Genomic DNA, 18592 nt, shown 5'->3' with positions numbered 1-18592 from the left:
AAGCGTTGTTGGGTCAAAATCTGAAATCTCCCTCCTGAAGCAGCATTGTTCATCTATCTATAGCAATAGACAGCACCAGTTAAAGAGGACACTCACCGTAACTTCTCAAGGGCACGTCAGGATTGGCAGTAAATGCTGGTCAAGACAGTGATACGCACATGTCATGAATTAACATATTAACAAAGTGACATTTGGCTCTCACAATTGAGGAGCATCGATAGGTTGGATCGTCAGAGGCTTTTTTCCGGGGTTGAAGTTTCAGTTATGAGGGGCACAGATTCAAGGTGATGGAGGGAAAGTTTAAGGGAGGTGAGCAAGGGAAGTTCTGCACCCAGTAGTAGGAGCCTGAAACGTACTGCCAGAAGAGGTGGTGGAAGCAGGCGTGTTGGCAACATTTAAGAGGATGGTTACATGAATAGGAAGGGAATAGAGGGAAAAAGACTGAATAAGAACAGAGAGTTTCTTTTTTAGATTAGTTAGGGCATGATATTTAGCACAGGCTTGGAGGGGCGAAGGATCTGTTCCTGAACTGTAATTTTCTTTTGTTCTTTTTGTTCCCTTTCATTGCAAAGGGACTGGAATCTTAATTTAAGACCTTGGAGACTGCACATAGAGAATAGTGTGCAGTTTTGGTCTCCATATCTAATGAAGTATACTGTCATGGATGAAGAAGCACGGTGGTGTGAATTTAAATTGTGGTTCAAAAGGCATGACAGTACATAGGCAATAGATGGCGAGATGTCATTTGATTTGCTCTGTTCCCTGTTAATTCCTCCCCTTCGTGAATTAGGCCAAAGGATGTTCCCCAAATCCTATTTTTTAAAAAAAATTTGTTTATCCCAGTTTTTGAAATAAACTCATAGCAAAATTCTTTAAGGTGAAATTCTTGAAGGGCGGCTCGATGGCTCAGAGATGAGCACTGCTGCCTCAGTGCCAGGGACCCGGGTTCGATTCCAGCCTTGGGTTACTGTCTCTGTGGAGTTTGCACATTCTCCCTGTTTAAAGTTTTTGAGAAGATTTGTATTGTGTGCCTGACCCTGTTGTATCTTCAACTACTGTCACCCTATAGTATATCAGAGATGACCACAAGACTACTCAGACCCCTAGTTATCAGGTAGCCCACAAACCAACAGCCATCCTGTGACAACTGCTGATGAATATAAAGGAACCCAAACACACAACCAGTAAAACTAACATACAAAACACCATGCAAGGACTGTAACAAACGTTACATAGGCCAAACTGGAAGAAAACTGACAATAAGGATACACAAATGCCAACTCGCCACCAAGAAATGTGACCAATTCTCACTGGTCTGAATGTACACGGGCAAAGAAGGGCACGAATTCAACGAGAACAGCACATCTATAATAGCACAAGCCAAACAGAGACATGCCGTGGAATTCCTGGGGGCCTGGCATTCCAACCAGAGCTCCATCAAGAAACACATTGAACTGGACCTGATATACAAACCACTGAAAAACAGAACCAGAAGTAATACCAACCACCCCAGCAACTGGATGCGTATGAATAATAAGTGGGACAAAACACCAACACTTCACCGGAGCTGCACTGACTATGTTACCAAGCGGCGTGATGAAACGTCAGCAATCAAATACACCAGCTCAGTGAGCAAGTCTATGCCAACGTTCTCCCCGTGTCTGCGTGGGTTTCCTCCGGGTGCTCCGGTTTCCTCCCACAGTCCAAAGATGTGCAAATTAGCTGGATAGGCTATGCTAAATTGCCCATTGTGTCTAGGGTAGGAAATGCAGGGATAGAGTAGAGGGTGGGTTTGGATGGGATGCCTTTCGGCGAGTTGGTGTGGACTTGATGGGCCAAATGGCCTGCTTCCTGCAGGGATTCTATGATGAAATCATATATAGGCATTTATTAATAAAACATTCAGAATGCAAGCACTCACCGTAATGGACTGGACATTATAAATTCTGAGTATAACAAATCTTTTCTAAAACCTTAAAAGAATGCAAGAGCATTAGAACAGGAATAGGCCATTTACCCCATCAGTTTCATTTTAACATTCAATATGATAATGACAGAGCAGCCTCTACAATGCTCTTTACTCAACCTGTCATCGTACCCTTATACACCATTAGTAATCAGAAATCTGTCAGTGTCTACCTTAAACATATTCCAGGACTGAGTCTTCACAGTTTTCTAAAGAGAATTCCAAAGGCTTACAACCTTCTGAGTAAAATAATTTCTCCTCAACTCAGATTCAAGTGGTTTCAACCTTATTTTTAAATTATGCCCTTCTGGTCTTCGTTTCTGGAAGCAGGGGTTACATCTTACTGCATTGACACTGTCTATCCCTTAATTATTTTAGGTTTCAATTAACACACCTTTCGTTCTTCGAAATGTTCATGAATACAGAACAATTGGGAAGTATTAATGGAATGAGACAATATCAGCTTGATTTAAGAAAGGGAAATCCAACTTGATTAATCTACTGAAGTTTTTTTTTAACTAATCTAATAGACAAGGAGAAATATTTGCACTGTATTTGGATTGCAAGAAGGCTTTTGATCAGGTCCCTTAAAAGAGGCTAATGGGTTAACTGAAAGGAATAGCGCTTCAAAGCAGGATTATGTTACTGCGGTTATATTAGATTGGTGGGACAGCACCTGAAGTAATAAGTAAAATTTTGGCCTCCTTACCAACTCATTTTTTTTTTCTGGATTACATTCAGATTCTATGCTATTCTACAGTTCATTATTATTTTTTTGGTCCACCTTTTGTATTCTATTAAGCTTCTAGTCCTGGAATTACTATTTCTAGCAACTACATAGGCCTGGAACTTCCTTTGTACACCATAGTTCTGATCTTTCTCAACATTTTGCACTTTGGAAGAATATATTGTTGCTGGAAATCATGTAATACTTCTTTAAAGACTATCCATTGCCTATGCACAGTCATGCATTTTAAAATATGTTCCCAATCCAACTCAGCCAGTTTGTGCCTCATGCTTTCATCATTTCCCTTATTCAAATTTAACACTTGGGTGAATACACAGATTGAATACCTCACTTTCAAACATATAATGTTAAGTACTATCATGAAAACTGAGAGCAAGAGTAGACAATTCAGTCCCCAAGCCTGACTTGCCATTCAATACAATCATAGCTGATTTCATCCTAGCCTGTGCTCTCCTTTTCTGACTATTCCCCATAATCCTTCAATCCATTACTAATTGTCTCTCTATTCCTTAAATTAATTTGGGGTTTCAGTGTCCCACCATCCATCACACTTTGGGCTAGTGAATTTAAGAGGTTGATGACCCTTTGAGAGAAATAATTTCTTTTCATCTCTGTTTTAAATCTGCTGACTCTTTTCCAAAAACTTTAGCCTTCCGTTCTAGATTGCCCTATAAGAGGTAACAAATGTTTCCTATGTCTACTTTATCAATTCTGTTTAGCATCTCTTATGCCTCAATATATATACCTCTTATAAACCTCAATTGCATCAATCATATTGTGGTCACTCATCCCTAAAGGTTTATTTTACAAGATTATTAATTGGCCTTTTTTCTTATATCACACTGGTTCTAAATAGTACATCCTCTAAATAGCTCTTCAACGTACTGATGTAGAGATCCATCCTTAGCATACTTCAGAAGCTAATCCTCCACATTTTTAGTGCTCAGTTAGTTTACCCAGGTGATGAAGTCACACGTGACTTATGTTACTAACTTTACTCTCTTCCAATGTGGGTTCCTCCCTCGGTACCCATCTCCAATCCCCAGAAGCAATTGCTTCTCTACTCATATTCACATCTGTACAAGCACTCAGAAAATCAAGGAAAACAAAACAAGAGGAGGTCATAGAGTCATAGAATTGTTATGGTGCGGGAAGAGACATTACCTGTACTGGTTCTTAAAACAAGCATCATTCTCTTGTGCCCCGCACACTATTTCTATCCAAATAATCATCCTGTTAAATGCCTCAAATGAACCTGCCTCCTCCACATTTCCAGGCAGTACAATTCTATACCCTAAGTACTCACTTTTGTCACGCATCATATTTGCTTCTTTTTGCATATCACTTCAAATCTGTGACCTCTTGTTTTGTTCCTTTTTTAAGAGCTGAAACAGCTCCCAATCTTCTACTACTAGATTTTGAACATCTCTATCAAATCTCCTTTCAGCCTTCTGCTCTCTGAGGAGAACAGTCACAACTGCTTCAATTTATCCTCAACCGAAGTTTCTCGGTCATGGAACAAATCTTGTAAATTGCTTCGACACTGTCTACAGTGTGTTCTGATTTTTTTTATAATGTGGTGCCCACACATCTTAGATAACACTGCATTTGAGGCCTAAGAAGGTTCTTGTATTGTTTCAACATTTCCTCCTTTTGTTCTTGTACTTTACGTCCTATTAATAAATCCAAGGACACTGCTTTATTAACTTGAATAAAACTAAAACCTGCAGGTGCTAGAAATCTGAAACAAACAAAAACCGAAATTGCTAGAGAATCTCAGCATATCCGGCAACATTTATAGAAGAGAACAACGCTCCATAGATGCTGCCAGACCTCCTGAATTTCTCCCAGCAATTTATTTTTCAGTGTGCTCTACTATGCTCTTGAATTGTGCTGTCTCCTCCAATGTCTGCATGTACACCAACATCACTCTCCTCCTGCATCATATTTAGAATTGTACGTTGAATGTTGCCTTTCAATGTTCTTCCTGTCAAACTGCATCGCGTCATACTTTTCTGCATTGAATCGCGTCAGCTATCTATTGGCCCACTCCTCCAATTTGTCGGTGTCCTGTTGAACTGCCATGCCGTCTTCCACGCAGTTTACAATTCTTCCAAGTTTTGTAATTTACAAAGTTTGAAATATGCCCCTGCACCACATGATCCTGATCATTATTGGATTATTGATCAAGAAGAGTAAGGACATGTCCTTCCTGGGATTCCTTTCGTGTCACACTGATGCCACCCACAAACTGGAGGAGCAATATGCCATATTCCTCCTTGGAAGCCAATGAGCCCAATGGCCTAAACATGGATTTTACCATTTTTTAAATTTTCCCATCCCCCAGCCTCATGCCATGTCTAAACCTCCCTCTCATCTCCGCCTCCTTGACCTGACACAACCTGCCCATCTTCTCTCCCACCTATCCACCCCTCTCATCCCATTGACCATCCCCCACTACTCCCCACCTGCACTCACCCATCACCATCCCAACTCTCTGCGCCCCCCCCCCCAATTTCTGGAGAAGGGTCCCGACCCAAAATGCGAACTTTCCTGCTCCTCTGATGCTGCCTGCCCTGCTGTGTTCCTCCAGCTCCATACTGTGTTATCCCTGATACCAGTAAATAAGTCTGTATGTACATTTTGTGTGATTGAGAAAAAAGTTGCTAAGTAATTTCTTACTTTCTTACATTGAAATAAGTATAGCCTATAAACAAAGTGTTAGTATAAACCAATTTGTGCAGGAGACAGGCAACTTTGACTGGAACTTTCGAGTTCTGCATCTTACTGCTCATGCTGACTGCAGAAGTTGCTTTTTGATTTACACCATGAGTGAATGCTGATGGGCACATATTTATTGGTACCAAAAAATGAGGATGTAGCCAGGCCTGTTGAATACTTCCGGTGTTTAGTTTCTATCTTTCAAATAAATTAGATTTGCTATGGAAACAGAATGATGACATTGTGAAATGAAGTGCAATCGTAAATTGTACCCGAAACGATATTTAATCCATTTGTAGAAAATTCTTCATTGTGCTGTCAAAGGAGTTAACCTATTTATTCGAATGGGAATAGGTCTTTGAGAACAGAGGACGAATTCCAGATTACATATCCCAGGAATTCCACTACAGATTTTCCAGCATGCTGTAGAGTATCCATTGAAAATTGTCTTCAGTTTCCTGGTACTCGGTCAATTTTGTAAACGGAGCACTACTATCTTTTTTTATTCCATGACCCATGACTTACCTCATACATGTTGTGGGCACTGTATCGAATCCAAATATACTACATCAACAGCATTACCCTCAATGAGGCTTTTTGATACCTGTTCAAAAAATCTCACAAAAAACACAAATTCCCCTTTAGAAATCTTAGTTGACTCTTTCTAATCAACCCAATCCTTTTCCATGTGATTATTAATTCAATCCTGAATAATTGTTTCTGGGAGCTTCCCGCCAATGAGGTTAAACGGAATGGTCTATAAATGAAGGGATTATGCTTGTGCCTCTGAAGAGGAAGGTAAAAAGTGAAGTAGAAACAAAGGCATGTTGGCTGCAAAGATTTTCAGAATTAGATATAATGCATTGAAAGGTTTAAACTGTTTTGCTGTTAGAAACACAGGATGAGCAGTTAAGAGAACAAAGTGTAGAGATGGATGAACGCATCTGATGAAGGGTCTAGGCCCGAAACGTCAGCTTTTGTGCTCCTGAGATGCTGCTTGGCCTGCTGTGTTCATCCAGCTTCACACTTTGTTATCTTGGATTCTTCAGCATCTGCAGTTCCCATTATCAATGAGCAGTTAAGAGACTTTGTTTACTTTTAGTCGAAAGTCAACATTCTTTACTTTGCGTCATTCAAGTACAACATACCGATGGAAAAATTGAGACAGATTATTCCTGGACTTGCAGTATAATAAAACAGATGGAAGGCCCAGTTTGAGCCTTACCTCACAGTGTTCTCTTACCTTTCCTTCAGCGAGATTTAAGATCACCAGGGGGCAGTGGTGTTGCAGTTCCAAGCCAGGTTATTTTTTGAAACAAATGCAGGCAAGCATAAGTCCAGCACAGGAGGAAGACTCTGATCACTAATCGGAGCAACTGAATTTGAGCAGTTGTAGATCCAAAATCTTTAAATGGTGAAAAGTCCCTAGGAATACAAAGTTGAGTGGAAATTACTGTTGAAATTGACATTAACATGGGCTTTTGTCAAAATTGCCCTCTGTTCTCAAAGACATTTACCCCATTCCAATATAATAAAATGTGAGGCTGGATGAACACAGCAGGCCAAGCAGCATCTCAGGAGCACAAAAGCTGACGTTTCGGGCCTAGACCCTTCATCAGAGAGGGGGATGGGGTGAGGGTTCTGGAATAAATAGGGAGAGAGGGGGAGGCGGACCGAAGATGGAGAAAAAAGAAGATAGGTGGAGAGAGTATAGGTGGGGAGGTAGGGAGGGGATAGGTCAGTCCTGGGAAGATGGACAGGTCAAGGAGGTGGGATGAGGTTAGTAGGTAGATAGGGGTGCGGCTTGGGGTGGGAGGAAAGGATGTGTGAGAGGAAGGACCTTCCCAACCTTCAGTTCACCTGGGCCATCTCCAGCACATCCCTCACCTTCCTGGACCTCTCAGTCTCCATCTCAGGCAACCAGCTTGTAACCTTCCTCTCACACATCCCTTCCTCCCACCCCAAGCCGCACCCCCATCTACCTACTAACCTCATCCCACCTCCTTGACCTGTCCATTTTCCCTGGACTGACCTATCCCCTCCCTACCTCCCCACCTATACTCTCTCCACCTATCTTCTTTTCTCTCCATCTTCGGTCCGCCTCTCCCTCCCTATTTATTCCAGAACCCTCACCCCATCCCCCTCTCTGATGAAGGGTCTCGGCCCGAAACATCAGCTTTTGTGCTCCTGAGATGCTGCTTGGCCTGCTGTGTTCATCCAGCCTCACATTTTATTACCTTGGATTCTCCAGCATCTGCAGTTCCCATTATCTCTCTCTACCCCATTCCAATAAATAGGTTAACTCTTTTGACATAATAATGAAGAATTTTCTACAAATGGATTAAACATCATTATGGGTGCAATTTGCTATTGCATTCCATTTCAGAATGGCACCACTCTGTTTACATAGCAAATCTAATTTATTTGAAGGATAAAAGCTGGAAGTATTCAGCAGACCTTGCAGCATCCTCATTTTTTGGTACCAATAAATATATGCCCATCAGCACTCACTCGTGGTGTAAATCAAAAAGCAACTTCTATGGTCAGTACATGCGGTAAGATGTACAACTCGAAAGTTCTAGTCAAAGTTGCCGGTCTCCTCCTCAGAGGTAGTAGGAACTGCAGATGCTGGAGAATCTGAGATAACAAGGTGTTTCCTCAAATTGGTTTATACCAATAGTTTGCTGAAGCGAGCAAACTCACATCCAGAAACTCAACCTGAGCTACAAATCTTCTCAAAACTCGCTAATTTGCTGAAAAGTTACAGTGGAATGTATGTAAGCAAGTGAGAAGTTACTTAGCATATTTTTTTCTCTAAAACAAAAATGTACAGACAGTCTTATCTATTTTCCTCTCTTTGCTTTCTGTGAATGATTTTACAATGAATTTTAAATTTTAACTCAAACTCCTTCATGGTTGTTCTTCTGGTAAGTGCAGCTACCTCAGTGCTAGGAGTAGCTGGTTTGATTCTAGCTTTGGGTGATTATCTGTGTGGAGTTTGCACGTTCTCCTCATGTCAATGTGAGTTTTCTCCTTGTGCTCTGGTTTCTTGCTATAGTCCAGAGATGTGCAGGTGAGGTGGATTGATATGCTAAAAATTTCCGCAGAGTGTCCAGAGATCTGCAGTTTAAGTGGGTTAGCCCTGGTAAAAACACCATGCAGGTTTATCGGGATGGAGTGGTGGGGAGGTTCTAGGATAGGTGCTGTTTGGGCCGTTAGTGCAGAGTCAATGAGTTAGAACATAGAACATAGAACAGTACAGCACAGAACAGGCCCTTCAGCCCACAATGTTGTGCCGACCATTGATCCTCATGTATGCACCCTCAAATTTCTGTGACCATATACATGTCCAGCAGTCTCTTAAATGACCCCAATGACCTTGCTTCCACAACTTCTGCTGGCAACGCATTCCATGCTCTCACAACTCTCTGCGTAAAGAACCTGCCTCTGACATCCCCTCTCTACTTTCCACCAACCAGCTTAAAACTATGACCCCTCGTGCTAGCCATTTCTGCCCTGGGAAATAGTCTCTGGCTATCAACTCTATCTATGCCTCTCATTATCTTGTATACCTCAATTAGGTCCCCTCTCCTCCTCCTTTTCTCCAATGAAAAGAGACCGAGCTCAGTCAACCTCTCTTCATAAGATAAGCCCTCCAGTCCAGGCAGCATCCTGGTAAACCTCCTCTGAACCCTCTCCAAAGCATCCACATCTTTCCTATAATAGGGCGCCCAGAACTGGACGCAGTATTCCAAGTGCAGTCTAACCAAAGTTTTATAGAGCTGCAACAAGATCTCACGACTCTTAAACTCAATCCCCCTGTTAATGAAAGCCAAAACACCATATGCTTTCTTAACAACCCTGTCCACTTGGGTGGCCATTTTAAGGGATCTATGTGTCTGCACACCAAGATCCCTCTGTTCCTCCACGCTGCCAAGAATCCTATCCTTAATCCTGTACTCAGCTTTCAAATTCGACCTTCCAAAATGCATCACCTCGCATTTATCCAGGTTGAACTCCATCTGCCACCTCTCAGCCCATCTCTGCATCCTGTCAATGTCCCGCTGCAGCCTACAACAGCCCTCTACACTGTCAACGACACCTCCGACCTTTGTGTCGTCTGCAAACTTGCTGACCCATCCTTCAATTCCCTCGTCCAAGTCATTAATAAAAATTACAAACAGTAGAGGCCCAAGGACAGAGCCCTGTGGAACTCCACTCACCACTGACTTCCAGGCAGAATATTTTCCTTCTACTACCACTCGCTGTCTTCTGTTGGCCAGCCAATTCTGTATCCAAGCAGCTAAGTTCCCCTGTATCCCATTCCTCCTGACCTTCTGAATGAGCCTACCATGGGGAACCTTATCAAATGCCTTACTGAAGTCCATATACACCACATCCACAGCTCGACCCTCATCAACTTTTCTAGTCACATCCTCAAAAAACTCGATAAGGTTTGTAAGGCATGACCTACCCCTCACAAAGCCGTGTTGACTGTATTTGATCAAGCCATGCTCTTCCAGATGGTCATAAATCTTATCCCTCAGAATCCTTTCTAACACCTTGCAGACGACAGACGTGAGACTTACCGGTCTATAATTGCCGGGGATTTCCCTATTTCCTTTCTTGAAGAGAGGAATTACATTTGCCTCTCTCCAGTCCTCAGGTACGACTCCAGTGGAGAGCGAGGATGCAAAGATCTTCGCAAGTGGCGAAGCAATTGCATTTCTCGCTTCCCAAAGCAGCCGAGGACAAATCTGATCCGGGCCTGGCGACTTGTCAATCTTAATGTTTGACAAAATTTTCAGCACATCAGCTTCATCTATCTCTATCCATTCCAGCATGCACACCTGCTCGTCAAAGGTTTCATTCACTACAAAGTTCGTTTCTTTCGTAAAGACAGAAGCAAAAAACTCATTTAGGGCTTCCCCTACCTCCTCAGGCTCCACACACAAGTTCCCTATGCTATCCCTGATCGGCCCTACTCTTTCTTTGACCATTCTCTTATTCCTCACGTAAGTGTAAAATGCCTTTGTGTTTTCCCGGATTCCTTCTGCCAAGCCTTTCTCGTGCCCCCTCCTGGCTCTCCTCAGACCATTTTTGAGCTCCTTCCTTGCCTGCATGTAATCCTCTCTAGCTGAACTTGACCCTAGCTTCCTCCACCTTATGTAAGCTACCTTCTTCCTTTTCACTAGAAGCTCCACCGCTCTCGTCATCCAAGGTTCCTTAATCTTACCCCTTCTTGCCTGTCTCAGAGGGACATATTTACTCATCACTCCCAACAACTGTTCCTTAAACCGTCTCCACATGTCTATAGTTCCCTTACCATGGAACAACTGCTCCCAGTCCATGCTTCCTAACTCATGTCTAATCGCATCATAGTTTCCTCTTCCCCAATTAAATATCCTCCCATTCTGCCTAATCCTCTCCTTCTCCATAGCTATGAGTTGAATGGGCTCTTTCTGAAATGCAGAAATTCTGTGATTCATTTAGACTCTGTGTGGTTGTTTAAGGATTCTTTAGTCTAGTTGAGGAGATACACTGTTGTTTACCCTGTGGCACAGGGCCGAAAGCCCTGATAGCAATACTGACACTGTTTGGATGTCCATGCAAGTTGATGCTCAAAAGCTGACACGCATTCTTTGGGATAACAAGCTGTAGAGCTGGATGAACACCACAGGCCAAGCAACATCAGAGGAGCAGAAAGCTGAAGTTTTCGGCCGAGACCCTTCTTCAATACATTCTTTGGGAATCCATAGAAATAACAAAGGGCAAGTGCCACTTAGTCACTAATGTTTGTAAAATCTAGGCTAAAGTGTCATGCTACTTCGTAACATTTTGTCAACCCTACACCTTTTTGTTCTTTTGTCTGTCCATTTCCTGCCTCTGTACTTAGTCCATAGAATCATTTGAGTCCCTACAGTTTGGAAGGAGGCCATTTGGACTGTTGAATCCACAACAACTCTCCAAACAGCATCCCACCCAGACATAACCCCCTACCCTATCCCCATGTCCCGCCCCCCATTAACAATGGCTAATCCACCTAACCTAAATATTTTTGGACTGTAAGAGAAAACCCGCTCACGTACAAGGAGAACGTACAAACTCCTCAGAGGCAGTCACTGGGGGCCCTGGCACTGTGGGCAGCAATGCTAACAGCTGTACCACCATGCTGCCATCATACTTAAAATCTGAAACTTGACATCCGTGACATCTTCAGTTCTGATGAAAGACCTGAAACATTGATTACTTTGCTCCACAGTTGTTGCCTGGCATGTTCAATATTTACAGCAATTTTTGTTTGTATTTCGGATTATCAGCATGTGTTTGTAGAAATTTGAATCAGACATATTATTTAAAGCATGGAATTTAAAGAGTCCTGTGAATGTCATAAATAAATTGGATCTACGTGGATGTTTATGCAGTCCCCAAATTTTGAAATGTGACTTCTCTAATAGTGCATTCAGTCTATTTTGGATGGGAATGTTTGATTAATAAATTTGCATTTTTAAATGTTTCTCCAAATTCTTTGTATTTTCGTTTGCTGGAAATATTTCCTTTTGCCACATTTCCTGATTTTTTTTCCACCGTTTGTGGCCATTGAAGATGGGTAGGTCAGTTGGAATGCCTTTGTCATTGGCTCAATAATTGAAAAAGATTTATTAAACAAAATGGGAAATTTAGATCTTTTGATCTATTAACAAACTGAAATGTAAAATTAGTGGAAATATAAAGCTGGTTTAAAATTCAGCTTAGTTTGTGGCATTTTAACAATGAATTCATTTGAGTTTCTTATGACTAGCATTGTCATTTTTTGGTGCTGCCCCCGCCCCACTCCCCTAGTTAAAATTAGAAGGATGCCTAGTAGTTATGTTATTCTGTAATTTCTGAAATTTTATGCATGATTTATTGCAACAAACTTGTATAGAACCCATACAAGTTGTTCTGTTTATATAATATATTCTTGTGTGGCATTAGAAAGAAGATCATCTAGTGTGTGCTGTATTAAGTGTCTCTAACAAAGCTGTTGCGCTAATAAGGTCCATCCTTGCTCTTCCATTTTCTTGGGTCTTTGTGCTTTGCTATGATGTTAAAAGTATTGTATCTAATTTTCACTTACGATAAAGTCTAAAAGCTTTGCTTGAGGTGTTCTGAGAGTTGCAATTTAGCAATTAACCTCCAAACAGGTTGATAGGGTGGAGATCTTAAAAGAGGACACAATAACGAGCACATGTGTATAATCCTATGACTAGCCATGACCAACATGCAGGTCCTTTATGAACGACTTCTCAGAAGAAAATATCCAAGAACAAAGAAGGACACTTTAATAGGTATGTCTGCGTCACTTCTAACAGCAAAACTAAATAGTTTCCAGTAGATGAATTTGTTCAGAATATTTAGTATAATTTCAAACAATAAATTTCAATGCTGACAGTGTGAGCACATTGAAAACAATTTGTGTGCATCTTAAAAGATTTTTACAAATTTTGTTCGACAAAATTCAGCACACCATAAACCATAACATGCAGTTCTTTTCCAACTGTTATTTGCTTTTCCAAAGTTAATTGCATTTTAATATAAACTGCATTTTTCAGAGGAGATTGATGTTGATGCCAGACTCGAAGAGCTTTGTGAACAGATAAAGGTATGTATATTAATATAAATAGTTTTGACATTGCAGTGATCATAGCCACTTCATAAATGTGTATGCAGTAAATCAGAAACAGAAACAAAAAAAGACATTGCTGGAAAAGCTCAGCAAGTCTAGCAGCATCTGTGGAGGGAAATCAGAGTTAATGTTTTAGGCCAAGTGACCCTTCCTCAGAACTGTTCTGAGCGTTTCCAAATATCTCTTGTGCTTGTTTCTTTGCCCTTTTGCTAAATCTACCTTAATTTGTACTGCAAGTCTTTTGAGTTGTAATATTTTGCCAAGTTTCAAGAGTTTAGTCCCAGCAGTCAGAGTTTTTTTTTAATATTCAAAAAGGTTGTAAATTCGCACTCCTGCAATAAGCCTTGTGTCAAACTTTCTAAGTATTGGCAGTGGGAAGGGTATGTTGTTTCGAGAATTGATGCTGGCAGATTGAAGGTTTGAATTCTGTTATTTTGCTTATTTTTTTAAACAGTCAATGGGAGAGCCACCAGTACTTTGATTCTGTGGATCCTCCGCAATGACATAGCCCCAGTTTGCAAAATGCACAATGTTATTATAATGCAAAAATCCAGTTGAGTGAAAAAAATTCAAATGTACAAAATAGAACATTCTGGAAAACATTTGTATTATTGATTTGACTTCATATTGATGTCAACAAAAAAATTTGTTTTAATTTGAGAACTTTAAATCTGAGTAAGCATGTTTTCATATTTGAGGATTTTAATTTTTTGACCTGTCCTCCTATCACTGCATTTCCTTGGATATCATGCATTTACTCAGTGACCTGTGCATTCTCATCTTTACATTTCATGGTCAAATTATTTGATTTTCCCATCTTACTTCCTTCATTTTGTGTCTGTGTATCTATAAATAAGTTTCAATAACTCCAACATGTTTGGGTAGGAAGTGGTGAAATGTTAGGAGGGAAACCAATACCTCACGAATGGCTAAGGAATCTTTAACATTTTCTTCAATCCTCAAAAATGCAATGGGAAGGATAAGGTCAGGGTGGGGCTGTTATTTCTTTAGATTGGGTTCACTGTGCCATGTATATGTTGCAAGCCCTTTATCCTGAAAGTTTAATATTATTGTCTTGTAAATGTAAAGAAGGCTTACAGTTCATGTTCTGAATTATAGCTTAAAGTGGAAAATCCTGATGATCTTCCAGAACTAGTGAACATGGATCTAGCGCAACTTTGTTCATTGCTAATGGCTCTATGGGCACAGTTTTTAGAGATTGTGTCACTACGGGGAGAAGTCTCAGCTTTATTAGCAAAGGAGCACCATGTCCTACGTGTAAGTACTCCATCCTTCATTCACATGTGAAAACATTTAATTACAAGTTAGACAAATAACATTACCATAGAAATATATCTATTTGCATTGCTTTAACATGACTTGGTTTGCACAGTCAATGTTATCCACACTGAATGCATGTTTTAATCTTATCAGCCACATTATCGCACTCTTTATTCCTCTTTTGTCAGTTACCACTTCACTTATTCCCCAATATTGATATGATCTCTACCGAAGTTACCAACTTTGGGACTTAAGAATATGAACATTAGAAGCAAGAGTAGGCCTTTTACCCTGTAAAACTTGTTTACCATTCAATAAGATCTTGGCTGATCTCATTTTGACCTAACCTCCATTTTCCTCCCTGCAATCTTCATCCACCTTTGTAACCTGCGATTCCCTTGTAGGGATCAAAACTTTAATAGCAGGGGCATGCTGACAAATAGGGAATGGGTGACTGTTGGGTAAAGAGACCTATGCAGATAGTGCAGGATTCCCTCAAGTCATTGTTTGTTCTGGATACTGTTGACAGTGATGGTTTCTTGGCGAGTACAGAAAGCACTAGGGTTGGTCCTACTGTATCAGAGGGAAGGAAAGTGAGTGGGAGAGAAATAGTGATAGGAGATTCATTAGTTATGAGTGTTTCAGTGCCATTAAACATAACTCCTAGGATAGTATATTTCCTCCTTGCTGTGATGTCAGGTATGTGACAGAGTGGCTGCAGGTTATTTTCAGTTGGAGAATGAATGTTGATCATGATCCACATTGATATTAACAACATTAAGAGGAAGGTGGATGTGGTCTTGCAATTGGAATTTAGGGAGTTTGATAGAAAATCAGCATCTCAAATGTAATATAGAACATAGAACATTACAGCACACTACAGGCCCTTCGGCCCTCGATGTTCTGCCGACCTGTCATGCCGACCTGTCATACCGATCTGAAGCACATCTAACCTACACTGTTCCATGTACGTCCATATGCCTGTCCAATGACGACTTAAATGTACCTGAAGTTGGCGAATCTACTACCGTTGCAGGCAAAGCGTTCCATTCCCTTACTACTCTCTGAGTAAAGAAACTACCTCTGACATCTGTCCTATATCTTTCACCCTCCAATTTAAAGCTATGCCCCCTCGTGCTCGCCGTCACCATCCTAGGAAAAAGGCTCTCCCTGTCTCCCTATCCACCCTGTCTAACCCTCTGATTATTTTATATGTCTCAATTAAGTCACCTCTCAACCTTCTTCTCTCTAATGAAAACAGCCTCAAGTCCCTCAGCCTTTCATCTTAAGACCTTCCTTCCATATCAGGCACCCTTTCCAAAGCTTCCACACCCTTCCTGTAATGCGGGGACCAGAACTGTACGCAATACTCCAAGTGCGGCCGCACCAGAGTTTTGTACAGCTGCAGCATAACCTCTTGGTCCCTTGCCTCTTGGTTCCGGAACTCGATCCCTCACCTTTTGCCACACGCGATAGTATACGGGGAAAAAAAAGAGGTTAAGACAGTTGAATGTCTAGCAGGAAAGATGATGCAGTAAATTCATGAGATTCCTGGAACGCAGAGACTAGTTCAGGGGAGCTGGCACCTGTACAAGCTGAATGGTTGCCCCTGAACAGAGCTGGAGACTGAGTTCTTCATGGAACGTTTTGCTCGTGCTGTTTGGAAGATTTTAAACTAACTCAGCAGGAATATTGAAAATATGAGATTATATTTGAGATTAATGCTCAGATACACAGAACTGGGAGAGATGGAGAACAATGATATACGGATTAGTAAGTTCATAAATGGAGTTTCAGAAAGGCAGAAAGAAATCAAGGTATACTGCAGATATGTATTTGTACATTGCCAGTAACAGTGGTAAATTACTGGCGTAAGTTGTCATTTGGGTGTTGTACTGTGCAAATTTGCACTCACCTATTCCAAAATCCATTGTAAAGCTCCTCAGAAAACTTCAAATATAGCTGAAAGAAATGCAGGACTTGGTATTACATGTTCTGGATTACAAGATGCTCAGAAATGGTGGAATGGAGTTGACAGTATAAATTAAGGAGTGCATTGCAGTGATTTTAGAAAGAAATTGTCCCGAAGGATTTAAGGACTGTGGCTTTACTAGAACTAATGGACAAAAAGGATGCAGTTATATTACTTGGTGTAAGTTATAGGTCACCAACTGGTGGTAATGATGTCAAGGAGCAAATATGCAAGGAAATTACAGAAAATATAGCTTAGTTTCAGTGATAACTTTGCTTATCAACTAATAACTAGAGATAATTCATGGAGCAACAAGGGGCAAGTGCTTCTAAATTGTATTTGTGACAATTTTATATAGTAGCATGTCCATTAGAACAAGAAACTGCTCGACTTGGGTTCTTGAGAATGAGATGGGGTCAAGTAGAACAAGTGTCAGTGGAGAGCACTTAAGAGAAGTGGTAAATCTCTCATAAGGTTTAGATGACCATGGAACATGGTAAAGGGCAATCCAGAGGAGGTATATTTCCTCAAAAGGGGAAGGTGGGGTAAACAAACGCATTGTCCCTGGATTTTTAAATAAAAAGCACAGATCTGGATAAAAAAAATTGTTTGACAGGTGCCAGATAAATACAATTCACTGCTAAGTTTTATGTGGAAGGTTTAGAACGGAGGTGAAGAGGCAAATAAGAGTTGCAGTGAGGGATTTTGAGAAAGCAGCTAATATAGAAGAGAATTCCCAAGTTTTCTACAGGCACATAAATAAGTAAAAGGTGGTAAAAATGGACCAAAAGGGAATGTGCACATGGAGATGAATGGCTAAAGTGTTGATGAATACTTTGCACCTTCTAGATCGTGGTGACAGAGGAAGAAACTTTGTCCCTCCAAAGGTTTCAAAATTGTTAAGGAAATATTGGACACACTTTCAAAACTTAAAGTTGATGATGCACTAAGACTAGGTGAGATACATTAATATTATTGAGATAAGTGAGAGTGAAAATTGCGCGAGCAACATTTCAATTTCCTCCAGACTTCGATGGTTGAAGAGTTCTGCTGAATTGCAAATGTAACACCCTGGTTCAAAAAAGGTTGTGAAAGTAACTTTAATTCTAACGGTGGGGAAACCTCTTGAAGCAATTATTTTGAATTATTTAGTTGGATTAATTTCTTTTATTCACTCATGGGACATGGCCTTCACTGGCTGGCCAGCATTTATTGCCTGTCCCTAGTTGTTCTTGAGAAGGTGCTGGTGAGCTGCATTCTTGAGCCACTCCAGTCTTCATGCTGTAGATTGACCCACAATGCCATTAGAGAGGAAATGCCAGGATTTTGACCCAGCAATAGTGAAGGAACAGTGATAAATTTCCAAGTCGGGATGTTGAGTGGTTTGGAGAGGAGCTTGCAGGTGGTGGTTTCCCATGTATCTGTTGCTGTTGTTCTTTGAGATAGCTGTTGAGTTTGGATGGTGCTGTCCAACGATTGTTGGTGAATTTCTGCAGGAATCTTGTAAATTAGAAACACTGCTGCTGTTGAATGTTGGTGGAGTAGAAAGTGGATGTTTGTGATTGTGCTACGAATGAAGTACGCTCCTTTGACCTGAACAATGTTGAGTTTGAGTGTCATTGAAACTGCACCCATCCAGGCAAGTGGGGAGTATTCTGTCACACTCCTGACTTATGCCTTGTTCTGGATGTAAGTTTTCTCGCTGAGCTGGAAGGTTAGTTTTCAGACGTTCTGTCACCTTTTTTCTTAATTGAAAAAATATACTTTATTCATAGAATGTACAAAAAAAAATTTATACACCTACCCAGTCATGCAAGCCGCTCCGGGTTACCCAGGGGGTAAAAACAAGGCAAAAACAAAGCAAAGAAAATACCGCGGCAGTCGTCTCCCCGCACAGTCCCCGTTGGCCCCCTGACCAGTTGGGGAAGGCGCCAGCTGGGCCCAGTTACCAGATAGGGCCCTTTTTTCTATTCTGGACGAGGAGTTTCACACGGTGGTCTTTCCCCACCGTGCCTTGGCGGCAGCTGCCTCAAGCTTTAGCGCGTCCCTCAGCACGTAGTCCTGGACCTTGGAGTGCGCCAGTCTGCGACACTCGGTCGGGGTCAGTTCTTTCAGCTGGCAGACCAGCAAGTTGCGGGCAGACCAAAGAGCATCTTTCACTGCATTGATGGTCCTCCAGGCGCAGTTGACATTGGTCTCGGTGTGCATCCCGGGAAACAGCCCGTAGAGCACGGA

At 41.3% G+C, this 18592-nt stretch overlaps 1 protein-coding gene across 4 annotated transcripts in view; it reads left to right on the top strand.

The window, feature by feature from the left end:
* Window positions 1-18592, top strand: part of fam135a (family with sequence similarity 135 member A) — a 208536-nt gene that overhangs the window by 136774 nt on the left and 53170 nt on the right. For 3 of the 4 annotated variants that reach the window (XM_059645496.1, XM_059645497.1, XM_059645498.1), the window contains 3 exons: window positions 12689-12766; window positions 13031-13080; window positions 14224-14382. In XM_059645496.1, the coding sequence (XP_059501479.1) occupies window positions 12689-12766; window positions 13031-13080; window positions 14224-14382 (287 nt within the window). The remainder of the gene's footprint in view (window positions 1-12688; window positions 12767-13030; window positions 13081-14223; window positions 14383-18592) is intronic. The other variant, XM_059645499.1, reaches the window with a different exon arrangement.

This window comes from Stegostoma tigrinum, chromosome 4, assembly GCF_030684315.1.
Source record: "Stegostoma tigrinum isolate sSteTig4 chromosome 4, sSteTig4.hap1, whole genome shotgun sequence".
Taxonomy (NCBI): domain Eukaryota; kingdom Metazoa; phylum Chordata; class Chondrichthyes; order Orectolobiformes; family Stegostomatidae; genus Stegostoma; species Stegostoma tigrinum.
Note: the sequence above shows the minus strand (reverse complement) of the source record. Positions and strands in the feature narration are given on the sequence as shown.